Source organism: Carassius gibelio, chromosome A8 (genome assembly GCF_023724105.1).
Source record: "Carassius gibelio isolate Cgi1373 ecotype wild population from Czech Republic chromosome A8, carGib1.2-hapl.c, whole genome shotgun sequence".
Lineage (NCBI taxonomy): Eukaryota > Metazoa > Chordata > Actinopteri > Cypriniformes > Cyprinidae > Carassius > Carassius gibelio.
The window spans coordinates 23,860,893-23,883,171 of record NC_068378.1 but is presented as its reverse complement, the minus strand read 5'-3'; the positions used below and the strand labels follow the sequence as shown (position 1 = coordinate 23,883,171).

Genomic DNA, 22,279 nt, shown 5'->3' with positions numbered 1-22,279 from the left:
TATTTCTGCCATCATGCTTTTGTCTATAAGAGAAACACGAGCCTGTGTGAGCTCAGCGCTGATGGCAGGACGCTGTCGCAGGAGCTCAACCTGGAGGCAGAGCGAAAACTGGACCATTACATCATTGCTATGGGTTAGAACGATGCCACGCCCCCTACGTTCTATTGGCGGAGCGAACTGGTCTGACATTTTCATTGGTTAATGACAGCGTAACGAGAAGCAGCGATAGGCGTGGCCTCGGCGTGTATGGCGCTTCAAATACACTGTAAAAGATGCATAAGCGAGCGATGCTGATGCTGGTGATGCGAGAATAATTTCTCTCCGGAGGCAAGCTTTCAAACGGACCGAGAGGGTCAAAATGGACTTCATATTTAAAATAAAATAACCAAACGCAAAATATAGTAATCAACTGCCAAGAGTAGAAGCGACCTTTTGCTCAAATTGCAACGTAATAGAGAAATAGGTGAGGTTGAGTCCCTGGGTCGGATCCATCGCTGGAGGTAAGGGCGTTTCTAAAAGCATCTCTTTGGCATCCGTGGTTTCAGTTCAGAAGTTACAAACTTGCAAACTGATGGTAGCCTACTTCGTAGGGAATAAAACCGCCGGTAAATGTTCTGTGTATATTAAGAATTGGAGGTTTGTGCTCTGAAGTTTGTGAGCTCGTTTTTTTTATTTTAATGGAGGAGATGGTCGAATCCTCTTCACCTGCTCCTGGACTCAGTGACCCGGTAGGAAGCATCTGAAGAGACTCAGATAACACAGAGAAACATTTAAAAAGCCTTGATATTTTTTGATAGTTTTGTATTATTTATTATTTATTTATTAGGCTGTGTATTTTTCTCTTGATGTTACAGCTTGCACAGCATTTACTGAGAAATCTACATGTAGCCTACTCACTGTGTAATTTGTTCGCTGTTTGCATGTAATTATTGGTCTTCCTATATTATTTCCTACAGAAATGCAAATCATAACACTGTAACTTAAAGTTTTAAGTGTATGAGTTTGCTTTGAGGTCTTTCTGTCATGTGACAGCATTTGTGACCTAGACTTTTAATTTACCTAGATTGAGCCATTTAAACGGTTTACTTAATTTTCAGAGTCATGTGTACTTTATAATAATACATTTTTTCGTGATTTAAATAATATTTTTAATGCTAAACTAAAAAAAAAAAGGTACATACCATATTTACCCCTAAAGGGTGCATATCATATAACCTAGATATAAGTGCCTAAATTGTATATTTCGTAAAAGGGTACTGCCCCAGTACAGCTTTTGTTTCTGAGAGTATAAAGGAGTGTTTGAAAAAATAAAATAAAATAAAATAACATCAGAAATGCTGCTGTAACAGAATTTCATATCAGGCACATCTTGAAGATATAATTTAGAAGCAGAAACAATGCATCAAAACCTATATCATATTTGACGGCCCAGTTTTGGCAGTGTATCCTCAGTGATGTTTTCTTGTTTAAGTGCCTGGATAGTTCTGTTTGCATGTGTTGAACGAAAATGCGCTGTTTAATTATAGCTGCTCTAAATAAAAGAGCGCAGAGGACCTCTGAAGGAGCAAACCAAGAGAAAATGGCCCGTGGGAATATGAGTGAACGTATCAGAGACAGCACAGGAACCCTTAACACTCATAATGGATGCTTACATCCTCACTTCATGTGATCTCACACTCCATTTGATCACTAAGTGCAGATTTATTTCCTTGGGCTGCTTTCCCTGTTTCATATGGCTTAATGATAGAATCCCAGAGTGAGATTTTATTGCCAGATCTTTGTTCAGTAAATTGACATCTGTTTTGGTCTACAATAGTGGACGATTATTACAAGTTATGTTTCATTGTGCGTGTACCTAATTTTTGTTTTTATGTTTATGCATGTTGAGGAAACTTCTCCAAAGCAACTTCAAGGCATGCATATTTATTTCCAGCAATTTATGTATTTCTGAAAACTGAGCCCATGTCTTTAGCATTAGTGCCATTCTATACCATTACCAATATTTATATACATTAAATAAATGTATGTATATTCTTTAAATAAAAAATAATGTATATACATATTCATTTATCTATCTATCTATCTATCCAACTATCTATCCATCCATCCATCCATCCATCTATATATTTTTTTAACAAAACAAAATGACAGTTTTCCTGGTGCATTAAGCTTGGTAGATCTATTTCAACAAAAGCATCCATATATATACAGTATTGTTCAAAATAATAGCAGTACAATGTGACTAACCAGAATAATCAAGGTTTTTAGTATATTTTTTATTGCTACGTGGCAAACAAGTTACCAGTAGGTTCAGTAGATTGTCAGAAAACAAACAAGACCCAGCATTCATGATATGCACGCTCTTAAGGCTGTGCAATTGGGCAATTAGTTGAAAGGGGTGTGTTCAAAAAAATAGCAGTGTCTACCTTTGACTGTACAAACTGAAAACTATTTTGTACAAACATTTTTTTTTCTGGGATTTAGCAATCCTGTGAATCACTAAACTAATATTTAGTTGTATGACCACAGTTTTTTAAAACTGCTTGACATCTGTGTGGCATGGAGTCAACCAACTTGTGGCACCTCTCAGCTGTTATTCCACTCCATGATTCTTTAACAACATTCCACAATTCATTCACATTTCTTGGTTTTGCTTCAGAAACAGCATTTTTGATATCACCCCACAAGTTCTCAATTGGATTAAGGTCTGGAGATTGGGCTGGCCACTCCATAACATTAATTTTGTTGGTTTGGAACCAAGACTTTGCCCGTTTACAAGTGTGTTTTGGGACATTGTCTTGTTGAAACAACCATTTCAAGGGCATGTCCTCTTCAGCATAGGGCAACATGACCTCTTCAAGTATTTTAACATATGCAAACTGATCCATGATCCCTGGTATGCGATAAATAGGCCCAACACCATAGTAGGAGAAACATGCCCATATCATGCTGCTTGCACCTCCATGCTTCACTGTCTTCACTGTGTACTGTGGCTTGAATTCAGAGTTTGGGGGTCGTCTCACAAACTGCCTGTGGCCCTTGGACCCAAAAAGAACAATTTTACTCTCATCAGTCCACAAAATCCTCCCTTTCTCTTTAGGCCAGTTGATGTGTTCTTTGGCAAATTGTAACCTCTTCTGCACATGCCTTTTTTTTAACTGAGGGACTTTGCGGGGGATTCTTGAAAATAGATTAGCTTCACACAGACGTCTTCTAACTGTCACAGTACTTACAGGTAACTCCAGACTGTCTTTGATCATCCTGGAGGTGATCATTGGCTGAGCCTTTGCCATTCTGGTTATTCTTCTATCCATTTTGATGGTTGTCTTCCGTTTTCTTCCACGTCTCTCTGGTTTTGCTCTCCATTTTAAGGCATTGGAGATCATTTTAGCTGAACAGCCTATCATTTTTTGCACCTCTTTATAGGTTTTCCCCTCTCTAATCAACTTTTTAATCAAAGTACGCTGTTCTTCTGAACAATGTCTTGAACGACCCATTTTCCTCAGCTTTCAAATGCATGTTCAACAAGTGTTGGCTTCATCCTTAAATAGGGGCCACCTGATTCACACCTGTTTCTTCACAAAATTGATGACCTCAGTGATTGAATGCCACACTGCTATTTTTATGAACACACCCCTTTCAACTAATTCAACTAATTGCCCAATTGCCAGTGGTGGACGAAGTACACAAATCAAGTACTTGAGTAAAAGTACAGATACAAATAATAAAATATTACTCCAGTAAAAGTAAAAGTACTCATTTTTCAATTTTACTCAAGTGAAAGTACAAAAGTACTCAATTTTGTATGAACTTAAGTAAAAAAGTACTGAAAGATAGATGTTTGCAATTTTATATAGGCTAATTTAATTTTATATTAGCACATTTTTTTTTTTTTTTTATAATCCTACTGCTCAAAATACCTGGGATTTTTTCCAAAATAACCACTATATGGAGTCAAGATATATTTTTGTTGTTGATATGGACTACGCTTACGAGAGTAATGTTCACTGTGAAGCTTACACTGTGATGTACCTGAGAGAAAACAGAGATGATAATCTGATCTTCACCAGTAAGAAAAAAGTATTTTAAAGTTTGTGGTTTTACAGAACACCACAGTTATATATGACAAGATAATAAGGCCTGAAGTTAGGAAGAACATCTTAAGGAAAATATAATTATATTTTCATAATGATTTTTTTCCTTCTCAAACCTTGTCTGTGGTGTAAAAACACCCCTGGCCAAACGGGGTGCATCTCTTCCCCTCTTTGATAATTACTGTAGTTACCATGTTCTGAACATCACATCCTTTCTTTTCTCCCCAGATGTAATCTATATATCTATATCTATCTATCTATCTATCTATCTATCTATCTATCTATCTATATATATATATATATATATATATATATATATATATATATATATAGGTGGTTGAATAAAAATATTTGGACATTATTTATAAAAATTACCTCAAGTTAGCACCAGCAAGCCTGCTAGACATTTAGCATCAGCTACAATATTTACTTATTTCCAGTACCGTTTTGAATAAACATTCATGTCTGTCTAACCTTACTTGTCTAAAAAAAAAAGCCTCAAGTCCAAATATTCATTTATCACCAATTAACTGTTTGACAAACACTTCCTGCTTCGAGATCTGAATTTAAAAAAAATATCAAACATGCTCCGAAGTCCCAATCTGAATCAACCGAGTCGCCAACAGGCTCTGAAGTGCCGATCTGAATCAACCGAGTCGCAAACAGGCTCCGAAGTCCTGATCTGAATCAACCGAGTCGCGAACAGGCTCCGAAGTGCCGATCTGATTCAACCGAGTCGCGAACATGCTCCGAAGTCCCGATCTGAATCAACCGAGTCGCGAACAGGCTCCGAGGTGCCGATCTTAATCAACCGAGTCGCGAACATGCTCCGAAGTGCCGATCTGAATCAACGGAGTCGCGAACATGCTCCGAAGTCCAGAAGTCCCGATCTGAATCAACCGAGTCGCGAACAGGCTCTGAAGTCCCGACCTGAATCAACCGAGTCGCGAACAGGCTCCGAAGTCCCGATCTGAATCAACCGAGTCGCGAACATGCTCCGAAGTCCCGATCTGAATCAACAGAGTCGCGAACAGGCTCCGAATTGCCGATCTGAAAACTTCGACCAAAGAATGTAAAAAATAATTATATTTCTCTAATAACTCTAACTCTACAACTCTATGAAAGACTCAGATCACGTATATAAAAATAAATCGCTATAGTAAAAGAGAAATAATAAGAGGAGTGAAGTTTCCTACCGCTCTGCTGTGTTTGGTCCTCAAGCGCGTCTGACGCTCCGCGGCGCGTCTCCGCCCCTCACACGCGCGTTTACAGCGCTAAATTAATCATCTTTGCTAATTATTATACATTTACTTCATTGTCAGCTTCAGGTACTTCATTTATTATTGTTCAATGAACAATCAATCAAAATAAAATATATAAAATAAATAATAAAAAATATGATTTTCAGTTACAATAATTAATCCTAAATTCCAACATTAATAACTTACTTTTAGCAACATCAGACGCACGCGCTCACAAGATCTCACGGTTCTTACTTCTGTAGACTCACACTAAACGGTTCATTTGAATCAGTGAGTGGTCGACTCCAGAACAGCTGCAATCGGATCATTATAATTCGTAAACGAATCGTTTGGTGCGATTCGCGATCCGATTTAAAGGTTTATTTTGAAAAGACTCATCAGTTCGTTCATGATGAATCAGACACCGCTTCTGCGTGTCGGAGCACGTGATATTTTATAGGGAGTAACGATATGTTTTATGAAATGTAGTGAAGTTAAAAGTACGATCTTATGCTTTGGAATGTAGTGAAGTAAAAGTAAAAGTTACTCAAAATAAAACTACTTCAGTAAAGTACAGATTCTTGAAAAATGTACTTAAGTACAGTAACGAAGTAAAGCTACTACGTTACTGTCCACCACTGCCAATTGCACAGCCTTAAGAGCGTGCATATCATGAATGCTGGGTCTCATTTGTTTTCTGAGAATCTACTGAACCTACTGGTAACTTGTTTGCCACGTAGCAATAAAAAAATATACGAAAAACCTTGATTATTCTGGTTAGTCACATTGTACTGCTATTATTTTGAACAATACTGTATATCCTAATGGTGCTCTCTGTATGAGCTGAGGTTGTGTGTTATGTGAGTGTTGAAGTGTCCCATCTCTCGATCATGCTGGATGTGGGATGCGTCTCTTCAGCCAAGTGCTGAAAGGGATGCTGTTGATGCTTTGCATAATGCACTGAAGAGTTTGGGCTGTACAGAGGCATGGTTGCATTCGTTTGGAGAGGTTATGAGAGCCAGTGGTGCTGTGGGTGGAGAAATGCATCAGGTCTTTTGTGGCTCAGAACAAATGAACATGAAATAACTTTTGGACTTGTCCCTGAGTCCTCCTGTCCCCTGATAGATGATTTCAACTCCATCTCTCTCCATCGCTGTGTGTCAACATTTCAGCTTATCTGTCTTTCTCACTTTCACTCTGTCTCTCTTGTCCAGTCCACTTCCTATTTTATCGTCTTAATCAGAAATGATTCTCGCTTTCACAGGGCACTAAACGTTAAATTGAAGTAAGAAAAAAAAGAGGCCAGTGAGAAAGCAGGTTTTACAGCTCCAGTCACTTACCATTTCATACCTAGATTTGTATTTAATAATGTTTTCCTTTCAAATGATGATTGAGGATCTGAATAAGCCACATCCCACAGGAAATGGAACTGGAATGGCAGGAAGAGAACTGTAAAGTGATTCTTATTAATGTTTGTAATTGTTGTCTTTTCAGGCAGCTTCATATGTACTCCCAAAATAAATTTCCCTCAGCTGTGAAAAATAAAGTATTATGTATTTCATTAGTCCAACAGATGGAATTCTCTAAACAAAGACCAGTACTGTCAAAACGTTTCTTTTATATGTATGAACTTTTATTCAAATAATTTTACAGCACCATATAGTGTGAACCACATTATTTTCAGATAACAAACAATAAATATCAAAATGTAATGAGTTCTAGAATTGAGCTGGGCTTTAAGGCTGTGTTTACATGTGTAGTTAGGTTCTCTTGGCTCTTTTGGTCTGGATCAAAAAAGAAAATGATACATTTAGTTATGGTTTGCTGGTTCATAAGGATAAGGATGTGATAGCATAAAATGGTAACAGAAAATATACTTTTATGATGTATATTTAGCAAAGCTACCGAGCATCCCAAACAATGCTGTGTGCTGGGCTAAATGTACTTGTATGTTGTATTTTAGCAGCTGTTCACTCGCACAGAGTTTATAATATGTGTAAAGGAGTCAGAACCGTGTCAGGGATTTCTCTGTAGAGATCTGCTTCGATGAGATAGCGGTTCTGATGCCTGTACTGAACTGTAAAGGGCAACAAGAGCCAGGTATGTTTGAGCATTTTGGCTTTTTTTTAAGGTTGCACCTTGTGACATCACATCCTGTTTTTTGATTTTGATTTTTTTAGATGTCTTTGAGACATGGTGCATTTATCTTTCAGTCGAACCACACCAGGGTTGAAAAGCTGGATATGGGTCTGGTTTGGTGCACAACAAGGCTTGGATGACATCATTCAATCTTATTCAAATGAACTGCACTAACAGGGCAATTTCACCATTCATTTTAATCGAACCAAACCTTCCAAGTGTAAACCTGCCCCTAAAAGGCATTCTCACTTCAATCCTGAATAGCACACAACCCTGTTTAGTACACGCTGGCTTTTGCCAGAGTTTGCTCGTGTTAGTTTTACAGCCTTAAATATTGATAGAACTTAAATTTACTCTGTAATTTGTCATTAGGCAAAAGGTCTATGTCCTTTTTTTTTTTTTTACACCAATAAGGGTGTATTAAAGGACAGTTATGTGTTGTTTGTATGGATGAGTTGCCTTCTGGGTCTTTATATTTAATGCTCAGTGTTTTTTCACCCCAGTAGTGTGGTGATAGGGCGAATAACTTAGTGGGCCCTCCAATTGCATCTTATGGCATCAAAAAAAGAAAGCTTTAAATTTAAAGTGTATTTCTCTCGGAAAAATGCTTACGCTGGCGTTTCTTTAATTCAGAATGCATTCCATTTCATTTAAATGCTGCACTAACTTCAGTTCACATTTTCAGCTTTTATTTGTCTCTCATCACTGCTTTGATGTTACTATGATGAACTACTCCTTTAACACTCCGGGCCCTATCATACACCCGGCGAAATGTGTTTGCAAGTGTGTTTGCTAGTTCGCATTTTCCTGTCCAGCGCCATGTCATTTAATTAGCAAATGCATTTGCGCTCATTTTTGCGCCCATGGGCGTGCTGGTCTAAAAAAGAGGTGTGTTCAGGCATATTGCTAGGAAGTTGTGGCCTAGTGGTTAGAGAGTTTGACTCCTAACCCTAGGGTTGTGGGTTTGAGTCTCGGGCTGGCAATTACCCAACTGAAGTGCCCTTGAGCAAGCCATTGAACCCCCAACTGCTCCCCAGGCGCTGCAGCATAAATGGCTGCCCACTGCTCCGGGTGTGTGTTCATGGTTTGTGTGTGTTCACTGCTCTGTGTGTGTGCACTTTGGATGGGTTAAACGCAGAGCACAAATTCTGAGTATGGGTCACCATACTTGGCTGTATTTCACTTTCAATGCTATTTTAAGGAACTGAAAATAGACTGCGCCTTAGGCCAACTCAAACCTGGTCTAAAGTCTGGTGCAATGTTTTTTCTTTTTTTATTTAAAGAGCTTACACACTGCTTATTAAACACAGGGACGCACAGCAGCACACAAACATGCCAAATATAAAAAATTAAAGGCTTTTAATGCATAAGAATTTTTTGTAGGCTTATTAAATGTAAAAATGCCTACATGTCATAATGGATAGTCATCTCATGTATCAGAATTAAATCTATTTGCTCGCACACGAACAGCTCCGTTTCATCTTGGAGACACGTTCTGTCTTTGCGCTTGCCAAATTCTGCCGTGTAAATAGCAAATCCGTCATGACAGAGCGCAACTGGCTCTTAAAGGGAATGGAACATGGGACCCATTGCTTATTAAGAAAATAGGTACAACCCGTTTAGACCATACGCACGGGCGCGCCAACCATTGTTCCATCCTTAAAATAGCAAAAGTGGATTTGGACACGCCCTGAGTGCACCTGCGCCGTGCGCTTTACACTTTGCGTTTAGATCATTAAAATAGCGCCCTCCATGTCACATTACATCACCTGTAAGTTTTATTCATCACCAGACTTTTATTAAAATAGATTTCTGTTGCTTAAACAGTTTTTACTGTGCCTGCTATCCACTTGAAGTGTGATGTGAAAATTGATATTGGTAATACATACTGGTGTGTGAGAAAGTGATGAAGGGTTGAAAACTACATGAGGTCATGAGATGTTGTCAAATTGTGATGGCCCAGATGCATCTTTCCTTCACACCAATTAACAGCTACTTTTTTTTCCCATTTTTCCCAATAGTAAGAGGCAAGGATGAAAATTAAAGACCTGCCTGCAGTGCTCTCAATAATTAATAATTCATCCATTAATTTTTTATCGGCTCCAATATGTTTGCAGATGTGAGGGGCTGTGTTCAGGCATGACAAATAAAAAGGAAAGTAGAGTGTACTAAAAGAGAGATCAGCCCCAAAGGGTTATCGGTTACACACCCTCCGAATCTCCAATCACCACTTGGGGAACAACGCTATTGTCTTGCTCTCCATTGTTGTACTTTGCTCTGATGTATGTGGACACATGTTCATATCATTACATTTTAATGGTTTGCAGTAGCACCTCATTGTTGTATTCTGTGTACATTAGAGAGCATGAAATGTAGAGCACCTTGTAAATACAATCGTCAGGATCCTTGTTTGTTTCCAGCAAACATAATCGCTTTTAAAATAACTTTTGCACTAGACTCGTGAACAGCTGGCTGGATAATCTCTCTTAAATTACAAGCTGAGGCATTCATTCAATGCTCTTCACAAGTGGTGAGTGGCACAACTTTTATAACAAAGACAACATCTGTCCCAATATAGCACTTATTAGTGGTCAAGTGCATTTTTTCAGTTCATTTCAATAATTCAATAATTTCTCAGTTGTATCATGAGGACTTTGCCACGTGATATGCAGACACATGCAGTTCAGAGTATTTGTTGTTTGAAACACACACACACACACACAAACACACACACGTCTAAAACCAGGAACTGTCCAAACACTGTAGTGATTTTTATGTTATGTTTTAATTGTATTGGCATGGCTATTTTGTGTTATATTTTATATTTATTTTAAATATATATGGTTAGTATTGGCAGTCATACCCTACTGGTAGATGCTATAACTAAAAAAAGAGAGATTAATTTATTTTTTTCTGAGGGTAAATTTCCTGTCTATTTTATTCTTTTCCATCTTATTGAATTTCGCTTTAGGGTGTTATTACTGTAATCTGTCAACTGTGTATTTATATTCCAGATTCACTAAATCATTTAGGTGATTATCTCTGTCTTTCATTCACTCTTTCCTTCAGCTCTTTTCACATCTCTCTCTCTCTCTCTCTCTCTCTCTCTCTCTCTCTCACTGTGTCTCTATGTCCCATCATACACATATGTAATGGGAAGCCCCAAGGCTTAGTCTTTTTTCTTCTTCCTGTCAGGTTACCATGGTATCAGGTAAGGTGGCCCCATTTCCTGCCACGCAGAGGGGCCGCGGGGGTTATTTCCAGAAATGACCTTCCTAGTGTCTAATGCGATCAGACAGGCATGCAAAGTAGTGTCACACGATACAGTCAGACTGAGACACACACACAGAAACCTCCTCCATCTCCTCTCACACACTCACGAATACTCCACCTTTCTTCATCGCTGAAGGTGATCTGATCTCTGCAGCAGCAAGATGGGCGGCAGCAAGATGGCAGCTAGTGACGATGATCTGTCTCCAGTCTTTTAAAGGATCAGTGCTTACATACACTCTTTAAAATAAAGGTTCTTTATTATAGCGTTTTTGGTTCCATGAAGAACTTTTAACATCCATTGAACCTTTCCATTGCACAAAAGATAATTTTTTAGATTTTAGATTTCTGTTTTTTACACCAAGAAAACATTTATTTTAGGAAATGTTCACTGAAATGTTCTTTGGGGAACCAAAAATGGTTCTTCACTGGCATCACTGCAAAAACCTTTGGAATCTTGATTTTTAGAAGTTTAGGAATGAAATATCATAAAGGACATTTATTAAAATCTCAATTGCTTCTTTGAGGCAGCAGTGAGATTAAATGGAGAGCAAAAGGAGGCTTGTTGTTTTTTATTTTGTTGTTGTTGTTGTTGAGAAAAAGACAATCTGTAGCAATTCAGAGGAGATATCAACTAGATTTTAAACCTTACTGAGATTTGCCATACAAGTCAGAGAGCTCAGTATAAATTCAAATATTTCTTATCAAAAAGATTAAAATGATTTGAACTGCTAAAGCTATACTGTATGCCAACAGTTGTCTTTTTGTCTTAAAATGCACAATTTGGCATTATGATAGTTAGCAAAACAGGACCAGAGAAACACTTGCCTTAGGCAAGAAATATACTCAAATATTCTAACGTGGATGTAAATGCTTGGCCAGTGCATTGCTGGCATAATAATAGTCTCTTCTGAACGCATACACTTGTTTTCTCAGCTGTGTTGTTATTGTTAACTAAAACTGAAACTATTTAAAATCATTTTCAGTAATAAAGTAAATAAAGTTTAAATTAAGTAAAATATAAATATTATTAAAAAATTTACTTAAAAAAACACTTAAAATAAGTGTGAAGCACTAAAACTAGAAATATATTGAAAGCTAAATAATAGAAAGATTAAAATCTAATTAAAATGAAAAAATTCCATAACAAATTTATTGAATTTACTAATTGAAAATATCAATAAATACTAGTAAATCAGTTTGATTTACAGTCTGCCAGATTTGCAGGCTGGTCCAGTTAATTCTCATAATGCACATGAATCATAACAAGCACCGTGTATGATGCTGTTGTTATCAGATGTTTACCCTTTAAGTAGACAGGACCTGTAGTTGCATGACTGGAAACAGCTGACAAGACGGCTAACAAGTGAACAAACTCATGTTGGTTTTGACAGAACACTTGACATGACAAAACCCACGACTGAATCATGATCGAATGGGTATGTGCTCCTTGATTACATTATAAAACTCCCTTTGCAATGATATAAAGTTTATAAAAATGTATATAATGTTTTAACTTAACAGTAAAATATGCATAATAAATGTAAAAAACATGCTCTATGCTAATGTGACTCTAGCAGACCTCAGCAATCAAGGGAAGGATAAAGTTACCTTCATATATCTGTGACATTAAACCAAGTGCTTTATTTGTTTAGAAAGCTTCCATAAAGACGTTTATATGATTTAGCTTGCTCAAGCAGGAATTGTATACCTGTGTTGTATTATAAATTGTTGCATTTGTATGCATATACTTGTGTAGAGCAGTCCTACAGTATATTGTGCCATTAGGGATTTCTGGATCTCAGTTGCCATTGTGATTGCCAATAGCTTTGTTTCCAATGAAACAGAACAGGTTATACGAGTGTAGAACTGGCTCTAGTGTTGTTAAAATCTGATCTTTACTACCTGAACCACTCGTCAACAACCTAAAGCAAGAGATTGCACGCTCAATATGAGATGCTTTGGCCTTTTATGCACCAATACGTTGTGACAGCACAAGTCTTTGAGGTACATAAGACGTTTGTGGCTCTCTGCAGCAAAGCGGGACACACCCCATCCGTCTGACTGTCCCCTCCCCCGTCTCATCACGTCCCTCTTTAACACACCTCTCAGGGGAATTAATTTGTGTTCGATGCATGAAAAGATCAGAGTGTGAAGGGGGGTGATTGAGGGTGGGTAATTTTTTCCCCATCTTTGTTCTGAGAATTTTCAACAGGCCTATCGTTGCATGCAAGAGTGCTTTACACAGGCTGAGCAGATTAAAAGACCCCAAGACTCAACGGAATAGGCAGCTCATGTCTCCGTGAAAGTGTCGGATTGGCTTGTTTTACTGCTGCCACATGTGGGTTGTCTGTCGCGGCTTGCTGTTGAAAACACACAATCTCATGATTCATGATATTAATTGATGAAAAGCTTCTTCATATTTTATAAAGTACTATGGTTATAACCATGTCTTTTCTGAACTTCTTGGAGTGTAAATAACATGGTATAAATGTGGGAGCCTGGTACATGGTAGTTATCAAAGTAGGACACCATGGTATTATTATCATGGTTAATACCATAGTACTTTTTTGGTATTGTGAAGGAGCATAATAATAAGAATAAGAATAATAAAACTATGACTATATGTTGATGCATATAAAAATATATAACAATGAATGCAATGAAGAGCACATATTCATGAACATTTATCTTACTTTATTGTTTGCATACTTATACATTCATGAAAATCAGAAAGAGCTTTATTGCCAAGTATGTTTGCACATACAAGGAATTTGTTCTGTTGATTCTAGCTTGTTTATGTGGTTAATGAGGACACAAATTTGTATAATGACATGGGTATGACACAGGTATTACAATGAGGAGGTGGTTTATGAGGACATTTTTAGTGTCCCCGTAATTCAAAACGCTTATAAATCGTACAGAATTAGTTATTTTGAAAATTCAAAAATGCACAAAGTTTCCTGTGAGGGTTAGGTTTAGGTGTAGGGTTGGGGTAGGGCAATAGAAAATACAGTTTGTACAGAATAAAACCCATTACGCCTATGGAGAGTCCCCATAAACCACATATACCAACATGTTTGTGTGTGTGTTTGTGTGTGTTAAATTTGTATGTACAGTTGTGGTATATAGATGGAAAAGAATAGAATTTACAAGGAATGGAATAGGAGAGAACATTTAACTCTTTGTGAGGTATTTTGCTTGGGGGAAGAAACTTTTCTTGTGGCTGGCAGTCCAGTCCAGTTGTTAGCACCAGCCAGATGATAAGAGTTCAAAAAGGAAATGGCTTGGATGTGAGGGATCCAGAGTGATTTTCTGAGCCTTTTGCTTCAGTCTGGATGTATACAGTTCTTGAAGGGTGGGCAGGGGAGCACGGTCCTTTCAGCACGGTCCTCTGACACCTTTTTGTTAAGGCCGAATGAGCAGTTAGAGAAACAGATGTTCAGTATTGAATCCGGCACACAAATCCCTATCCTCTTAGTGTTTTATCTTACATGTAACATAACAGAAAGGGAAGTTGCGCATCATTGCATCACTGGGTCTATTCTAATATGCAGCCAAGATGTGTGATTTCTGAGTGACAAAACTTTGTTCCTCTCAGCGATGTGCTTTGAACAAAGTTGTTGTTACACACGGTTCACAATATAAATGTCACTTTCCATCCGCTCAGTACGCCATCATTTATCAGCTTTCATTTGACTAGCTTCTACCAAGTCATGAATATACATTTATGCTTTTGTCTCTGATTGCATGAAATGAAATGATTAAATCTGACCCATGACATTTGAATTACTTTACTAATGGCACTACAAATTAAAGATGATTTTTTTTCGTCAACATATTGTAGTTTGATTGAAAACAAAGCCTTTAAAAATTTGTAAGTCTTTATTTGTCTATCCTAACTATTCACAAGTATATGGCAAGTTTTTTTTTCTTTGTTCCCGTCAGTACAAATCTATGACCTATAGTAGAGAACCACAGTCAAGAATCTTCAAAACTCAGTAATGCAGTTTGTTCTAATGAATTCTGTTGATCTTCATCTTCAATTAAGGCTTTGTGAAAACATATGGTAGCACTTTTAGATTTCTGTCATTTGTAGTGTCTGTGTGAGTCATGCTGTAAGACCTATTAACAGCTCACAGTCTTCGGTTCTTCTCTTGCACCTCCTGCCAGTTAAATTCAGCTCATTAGCACTGAGCGGCAATCATTGGAGCAATGCATTACAGACCCTGGCATAGTGGTAGATCAAACAGTAGTCCATCACTAAAGGCTTCTGTTTGAACTCTGCGTATAAAAAAAGATAAAGACAAATGCCACTGTGCATTCTTGTAGGTAGGTTGTTTTCATTCCAAATGCCTTGGTTATGGCAGAAGATTGAATATGTGTCAGGGGGTGCTAAGCAAATTCGAAAGTAGCCAGAATGCTTGATGCTAAAATATGCTCCTGAGATCTCCAAGGCCTCTGGCCTAGAGATATTTTGTCCGTTGGTTTCTTTTATTGCATTGGTTTTCATTTTGCTTTCCCCCTGTACAGTTCCAGCCCCTCTGAGAGCTGTTACACTCAACAGTTACAAGATCATGCAATTCTTCCAGGCGCACTTACGTTTACAGGAAGATGGTATTGAGATGTACGGTGCAGCACACTCAGGCTTTGATGTGTGGCTCCTTTCATGTGTTTGTCGGAGCCTCTGCTTGGCAGGTGTATTTTTGCATGCAGGCCAAAATGATCCTGCATACTCGCTAACAATTGTTCCCTGTTTGACTAGAATGAGAGATGACTGAATAATCAATTTATAAGAATGATCTCTGAGCACTGGCAGGGGAATGAAGAGTAGAGTATTAAAAATTAAAATTCTGGATATTTAGTCATTTCGAAAAATGATGCTTTGATTTGTTTGTGGGATCTTAAGGAGAGCAGAAATGGCTGTCTTTATGTTTAATATTCATTCTGCAACTGATGCTAATAAATATCGCATCTAAAGTTGCCGGTAATATAATTTGCACTCGACTAGCATCATATAATCTGCATGATTTATAAGTCTTCTTTCTTTTTCATTTTGCAGGGCTGGAGGAGAAAATTCCGGTCTTCCATTTTGTAGAAATCTTCCCTCCAACTGTCAACTTCCTACTGGGCACAGCACTCTAGAGATCCTCAGTATGGAGAGAACTGCCATTTTCACTTCACTGCTCACAGTCTGTTTCGTTTTGGCTATGTGTCGTTGTTCCCTTGCCGTTCCCTTCTGCCCTGCCCAGTGTGTCTGCGAGACCCGCCCATGGTACACGCCGCAGTCTGTCTACCACCAAGCCAAGACTGTTGACTGCAACGAACTCCATTTGAGCAGAATCCCATGGAATATTTCAGTTGATACTCAGGTGCTGCTTCTTCAGAGCAACAATATCTCCAGGGTAACCTCAGTACTCCAGAGCTTGATAAACCTCACAGAACTGGATCTCTCCCAAAACCACTTCACACAAATCCAAGACGTTGGTTTGAGTAACCTTACCCAACTGGTCACTCTTTACCTTGAGGAAAACCAAATTAAAGAGCTACCTGATATGTGTTTAAAGGATCTAGTCAACTTAGAGGAACTTTATATTAATCATAATCAGATATCTTCTATTGGTCCTAATGCATTTTCAGGCTTGGGGAACCTGTTGAGGCTTCACCTTAACTCTAATAAGCTTGTGGCAATAGACAGACATTGGTTTGACTCTCTACCCAACCTTGAGATCCTAATGATAGGAGAAAATCCCATTCTTGGACTGCAAGATATGAACTTCCACCCCCTCTCTAAATTGCACAGCCTGGTTCTTGCAGGAATGGGGCTCAGGGAAATACCCGAGGGTGCTTTCCAGGGATTAGACTACCTAGAGAGTCTCTCGTTCTTCGATAACAAGCTCACGGCTGTGCCAAAGAATGCCCTGCGTGTTTTACCGAGCCTCAAGTTTCTCGACCTTAACAAAAATCCTATTATACGTATACAGGAAGGTGACTTCCGAGACTTTCCCCACTTAGAGGAACTCAGTCTGAACAACATGGAAGAACTTGAGGCAGTTGAGAGGGGCGCGTTCTCTAACTTACAACAAATGGCCAAACTGGAGCTCTACAATAACCCCCACCTGTTCTTCATAGACCGAGCCGCTTTCCTGAAAATGCGTGACTTGCGCACCTTACTGATCCACAATAATAACCTCATGCTTTTGCCCCATGAGATTTTATCTGCTTTCCCCAGTCTGGATGAAATCAGTCTTTATGGCAACCCACTCAGGTGCGATTGTCTCGCCAACTGGGGGCCCATCCTGGGCAACCAATCAAGCCTCAAAGTCTTGGAGCCCCAAATAACTCTTTGTGGTTCCCCACCACATCTTGTTGGCCACTCCCTTCAGGAAGTGGTGTCTGCAAGTTGGGATGGGGCAAGCAACACCTGCCTGCCTCTAATTTCTCAGCATGCCTTCCCTCCACAGCTCAATGTCACCATAGGACAGCTTCTAACACTCAATTGCTGGGCCGTGGCAGATCCAGCACCTCAGTTTTACTGGGTGACACCCACCGGTGACAAAGTCACTTCTGAAGCCGTTTCACCATCCTCGAATGAGGGAGGAGGAATGCCAAAGAAGCATCGGATGCAAGATCAAGGTACTCTAGAGATCCCTCATGTCGAACCCGAGGATGCTGGTCTCTACACTTGTGTTGCTTGGAATGCAGAGGGAGCCGACACCCGGAGCATCTCTGTGTTCATGGATAGGAGCAACTGGCATGGTGGGCACCCTATTGGAGGACATCAAGGGGCGTTGAACACCACTGGATCTTTATTAATCCTGGCAAAAATCGTCCATGCCCAGTCTGTGGTGCTCGAATGGAAGGTGCACCCATCTGCTGCATCTTCCAACCATCTTCCAACAGTGTCACAACCCAAGTGGCTCAGCGCCACAGTTAAAATTGACAACCCGCAGATCAGCTACACAGCGATGGTCCCTGTAGATGTCCAAGAGTACAACCTCACTCACCTTTTACCTTCCACAGAATACCAAGTCTGCCTGACCATGGCCGGCACCGAGCAGACCCAGCACTCTTGTATCAACGTAACCACCAAAGAAGCCAGCTTTGCCGTGGAGATGGTTGCCCAGCCGTCCAACGTAGCCCTTGCAGCAGTCTTGGGCTCAATGTTCGCCATCTGCATCATGGCTCTGTTGGTGTTCTACATGGGACGGCGCATGAAGCAGAAATCTTGTCACCACTCTCTTAAGGAATACATTCAGCACACCACTTCCATTCCTCTGAACGAACTCTACCCACCACTTATTAACCTCTGGGAGAATGAGACGGAAAAAGAGAAAGAGGGCACTGCTGACCCTCAGAACTCACAGATAGACACTTCAAAAACATACATGTGGTAACTGCACAACAGAAAGGAGACATTTTAAACTGTATATGTACTCTGTTGTACATAAATGACAAGTATGTATTATTGATTTGTCCTGGTGAAACTGAAAGATATATGTTTTTTTAGATTGTACCCTCAATGCGAAGCACGCTTGGTTGCAGTTTTGTTAGACATCCAACAGACGTGGGCTGCAAAACACATTCTATGGTTTTGCATTGCATTGTATTTTCTGAAACTAGTTCAACGTTAAGCATGCCAATGTGTTAATAATTAATATAATTTATTAATTCTATATCAGCACTAAGCAAGCTAATACACTAACACAGATCAACACTATTTATATTTCCTTTCACATATCAAATGCAGTCACATGACATCAGATTCGGGAGTTTTTGCATGGATTTTGCATGATATTTTGGTGCTAACAGGGAGTTTTTTCCTAGTTTTCTCACTTCTAAATAATATACTGGCGTGAGAAGGTGACATGCACACACTCATTGCTCTAATTTTTTCTTAAGCTCGTCACATTTTATCACCTGCATTGTAATGAAAATAAAACTTAAACCCAGGTGCTACGAACTGGCATTTTCCCCAAACTAATTAGCTGTCATATGTAATTAATATCTGGACACAACTGCGCAGCTGTGCTAATTTATTCTTGCATTGTTAAATAACTATTTATGGTTGAGGGTGTGAAAATGGCTTGGAAAATGGTTTTATTAGCACTGTCTGAAAATGTATTTCATATTTGATTGAAAAAAGTAATTAGACTATAACGATCATGTGGTTCAGATACCTAACATTTACTTACAGACATTCACCAATTGCTAACAATGATGGGGCCATTCAATGCTTTGCGCCTCTTCATGCACATGGCGTTTTGATTACTGAGAGATTGCTTCAGTTCTCAGTTAAACATGTTGCCAAACTCAATATTCACACAATTCAGTCTTAGTTTGGTACATTAGGTATAAGTGTGAGTGGAGAATGAAAACTGAATTGTATGAGAATTAAAAAAAGAATCAATGTGTGTTTTTTCCTCACATAGATGAACTGACTTTTAAAATACACGTGCCACCCTGAAAACAATATCTGATTTATTTTTTAAGGTGCTGACATGTTTAAACCTGTTAGATTTGTGCATAATCCTGCATCATACTGATTAATTCAAAAGTTATGCAAGACACATGCTCATGTATTGTTGTTCTGTTGTGTATCAGCAAATGACATCTATCCAGATGTTGATGAAAATAATCAAGTTAAATTTTGAGTTCTTTAAGGGTTTAGCTTTACAGGTGCACTCATTAATTTTCGATCATTAAAAACGCTGAAACCCTAAAGAAATTATTATTACTTTTGAAAGACAGTAACACTGAATAAAACCCTGAAGTCATATTGGTAGCTTAATAAAAACAATTTCATTTTTAAAATGGACATCACATGACCAGATGTGATCACTTTATATAATACGAATTACTTTATTGTGAAAATGTACGTATATATATATATATATACTTTTTTTCTACTAGGTGCACTTTTGTTATGTATTATTTGAACCAAAGATTAGACACATTTTCAACAGTTCAATAGTCACTGTCATAAGTCAATGAGATGTCATGATATATTTAGCTCTAAAGTACAGTGAGGGAAAATATCTATAAGTTACAGTATGTTAACACTTCTTGATCTTTTTTACTTTCAGCTCAGTTTTTGAGCTGTATGTTATAAGGGTTGTTGTTTTGGCATTTTATGCTGGATTTTATTTTCTTTATTTTAGTTTCTAATTTAAGGGGTTAGAAAATGCACTCAAGTTCATACAGACAACAACTAGAATTTACATGTGAGCAGTCAATTCTAATGTGAAATGTTGTTCATAGGCATGTCACATGTTTTTAAGATGTTCTTTCATCACTGACTGTAAATCACATTGTGTGTTATTACTGGCAGAGAAAACGTCACCTTAGATTAAGCATTAAATGTATCACTACAGCTCTGTCCTCTAGTGGTGGAGGACACTAATGACGTCTTACATGATTTACTGTATCTCAGTGAATAGCAGGGTATTTTGTAATAGAGGAATATTATTGTTATATTTCAATTCAAAAGTCAACAATAATGGTTTTACACTGTTAAGACGTGTTGTGACGTCCGTGTACAGTAGTTCAGGAGAAATGACTGTCTGAAGAAATATTTGAGAGAAATAAACAATATCACTAGAACTATGCAGCTTCTCTTTTTCTTTTTTTTTCTTGAAGATTACTCTTTTTGTACAAACATATCTAAAACATTGCTTTTTTCTGTTTTAGATTTAGTTTTTAAACTGAGAAGTCTAGATCACTTAACTTGACACACTGTACAATAAATGTGTAATGTAATATGTATGTATGACAATTTTTAATAAGTTCAATGGAAATATTAACACATTTTAAAGTTTCTCCAGAGATACATGTTACCCCAGCATAACAAGATGAATCGTTAACTTGTAATTATGATTCTTAAATTAATTCATCAATTGGGTTTTAAACTTTTCATAACAACTTACTTAGAAGTTCTAAATTGATACATAAATTGATACATGAAATAAATGCAGTTACATTTTGATCTATTGAGAAACATTATTTCAAGGGTTTATAAGTATTGAAGGAGCTTCTGCAGATAGCTCTATTCTATTCTATTCTGTTCTATTCTATTCTATTTAGTACTGCAGAATTGAAACATACACAGCATTACAGAAGCACGCAAAACTGGTTTAGGTGGTATCAATTATTATTTTAGTAATTTTCAAACATAGAATGTAATGTGCAATGGCTGTGCAACTGCAGTGTTTGATTTTAAAATGATCAGAAATTTAACATGAAGCATAACCGTTTAATTGTTCTTACTATATTTTACTATAAGCTACAATAATAAGTGTCCAAAAAAAGCATTTGAACAAACTGACCCAAATTAAAATATAACTGTTATTGCATAAGAACACAATTTTTTTAGGATCCAGCATTTATTTAAAAGAAAGGCAGTGCAAGCACATCACTTTTTTTTTATTTATTTATAGATTGCATTCAGAAAAATGTTCATTACAAAAGTAAAATCGGATGCAAATGTTACACTTTGACTTTAACACTTGAACTTTAATGGGTTAAACCTCATTAGGGTTATAGTTTGAAATATAACCCTCATAAAGCATTCAAAATCTGTATATTATTTTCGGCTTCAGATTTTCATGCTGCAATCGTTCGTGTTCATGTCAATCAAATATCATTAGTCTCATAAGTGTGTGACATATGGGGAGATCATATTAAAAGGTATTTTTGACACCTAATGGTAACCTACTTCATACATAACATAAGTCCGAAATTAGTTACCTGAACACGAACTGTAAAAAAATTATCTGCAAATGAATGAATGAATGAATGAATTTTGAGGATCTTAAAGCATTTGTAAATATTTATTTTGTTTTTATATTTTTTATGTATTTGCTGGTCAAAATAGACTTTAAAACATTATTGCATTATGAGGGTTAAACATATTTTTTTACACTGTAAAAAACACTCTTTTTTAATATTACTGGAGTATGTTTTACAGCATTCATTTTTTTCTACTGAAATTTCCATGTTTAATTCAATGTTACTTGCATTATTTGAGAAATTTACTAGCAATTTCTAAATGAAAATTGCTTCCACATTATTTTTGACATTGTGTAGCTATAAATTCATTAACCCACTTGCTGTAAAATGATATGGCATATGTGAAACATAACCTGGGTTTCACCCTATTAAACTGTTTTCGAAGATTACCAAGTCAAATCACATTTTTAAAATGATAATATTATCTAGAGACAAAGAGTATTTGGAATTTTATGATTACCAGGGTGTCCAAAAATAATGGTTCTGAAATGGCTCCACTTGCTAGTGATGCAGTGATTTGAATTCCACTGTCACCATTTTATTCGGGTTTAATAAACACTCATAATAAAGAGATTATATGCAATAAATGCCAGAGGTGGACTCTAGTTACTGGACCATAAAATGCTGACCAGCAAACAAAATACACGAGTGAATGCATTAACAATTCATCTGACATCTAAAGCACAGCCACTGGTCATATCAATGAGCACAGCACAGTGGGCGGAACAGGCCGCGAGACGGAAATGA

The 22,279-nt window shown here is 37.7% G+C and overlaps 1 protein-coding gene across 1 annotated transcript; it reads left to right on the top strand.

Moving 5' to 3' along the window:
• Positions 1 to 269: 269 nt before the first annotated feature.
• LOC128018946 (leucine-rich repeat neuronal protein 1-like) lies at positions 270 to 20,350 on the top strand. The gene is made up of 2 exons (XM_052604845.1): positions 270 to 500; positions 15,807 to 20,350. The coding sequence occupies exon 2, from the start codon at positions 15,901 to 15,903 to the stop codon at positions 18,139 to 18,141; it is 2,241 nt and encodes a 746-aa protein (XP_052460805.1). The 5' UTR covers positions 270 to 500; positions 15,807 to 15,900; the 3' UTR covers positions 18,142 to 20,350.
• The last annotated feature ends 1,929 nt before the right edge of the window (positions 20,351 to 22,279 follow it).

What these genes read in the sequence shown, in the direction of transcription:
- LOC128018946 (XM_052604845.1), top strand. Translation starts at nt 15,901, where the DNA reads ATGGAGAGAACTGCCATTTTCACTTCACTGCTCACAGTCTGTTTCGTT.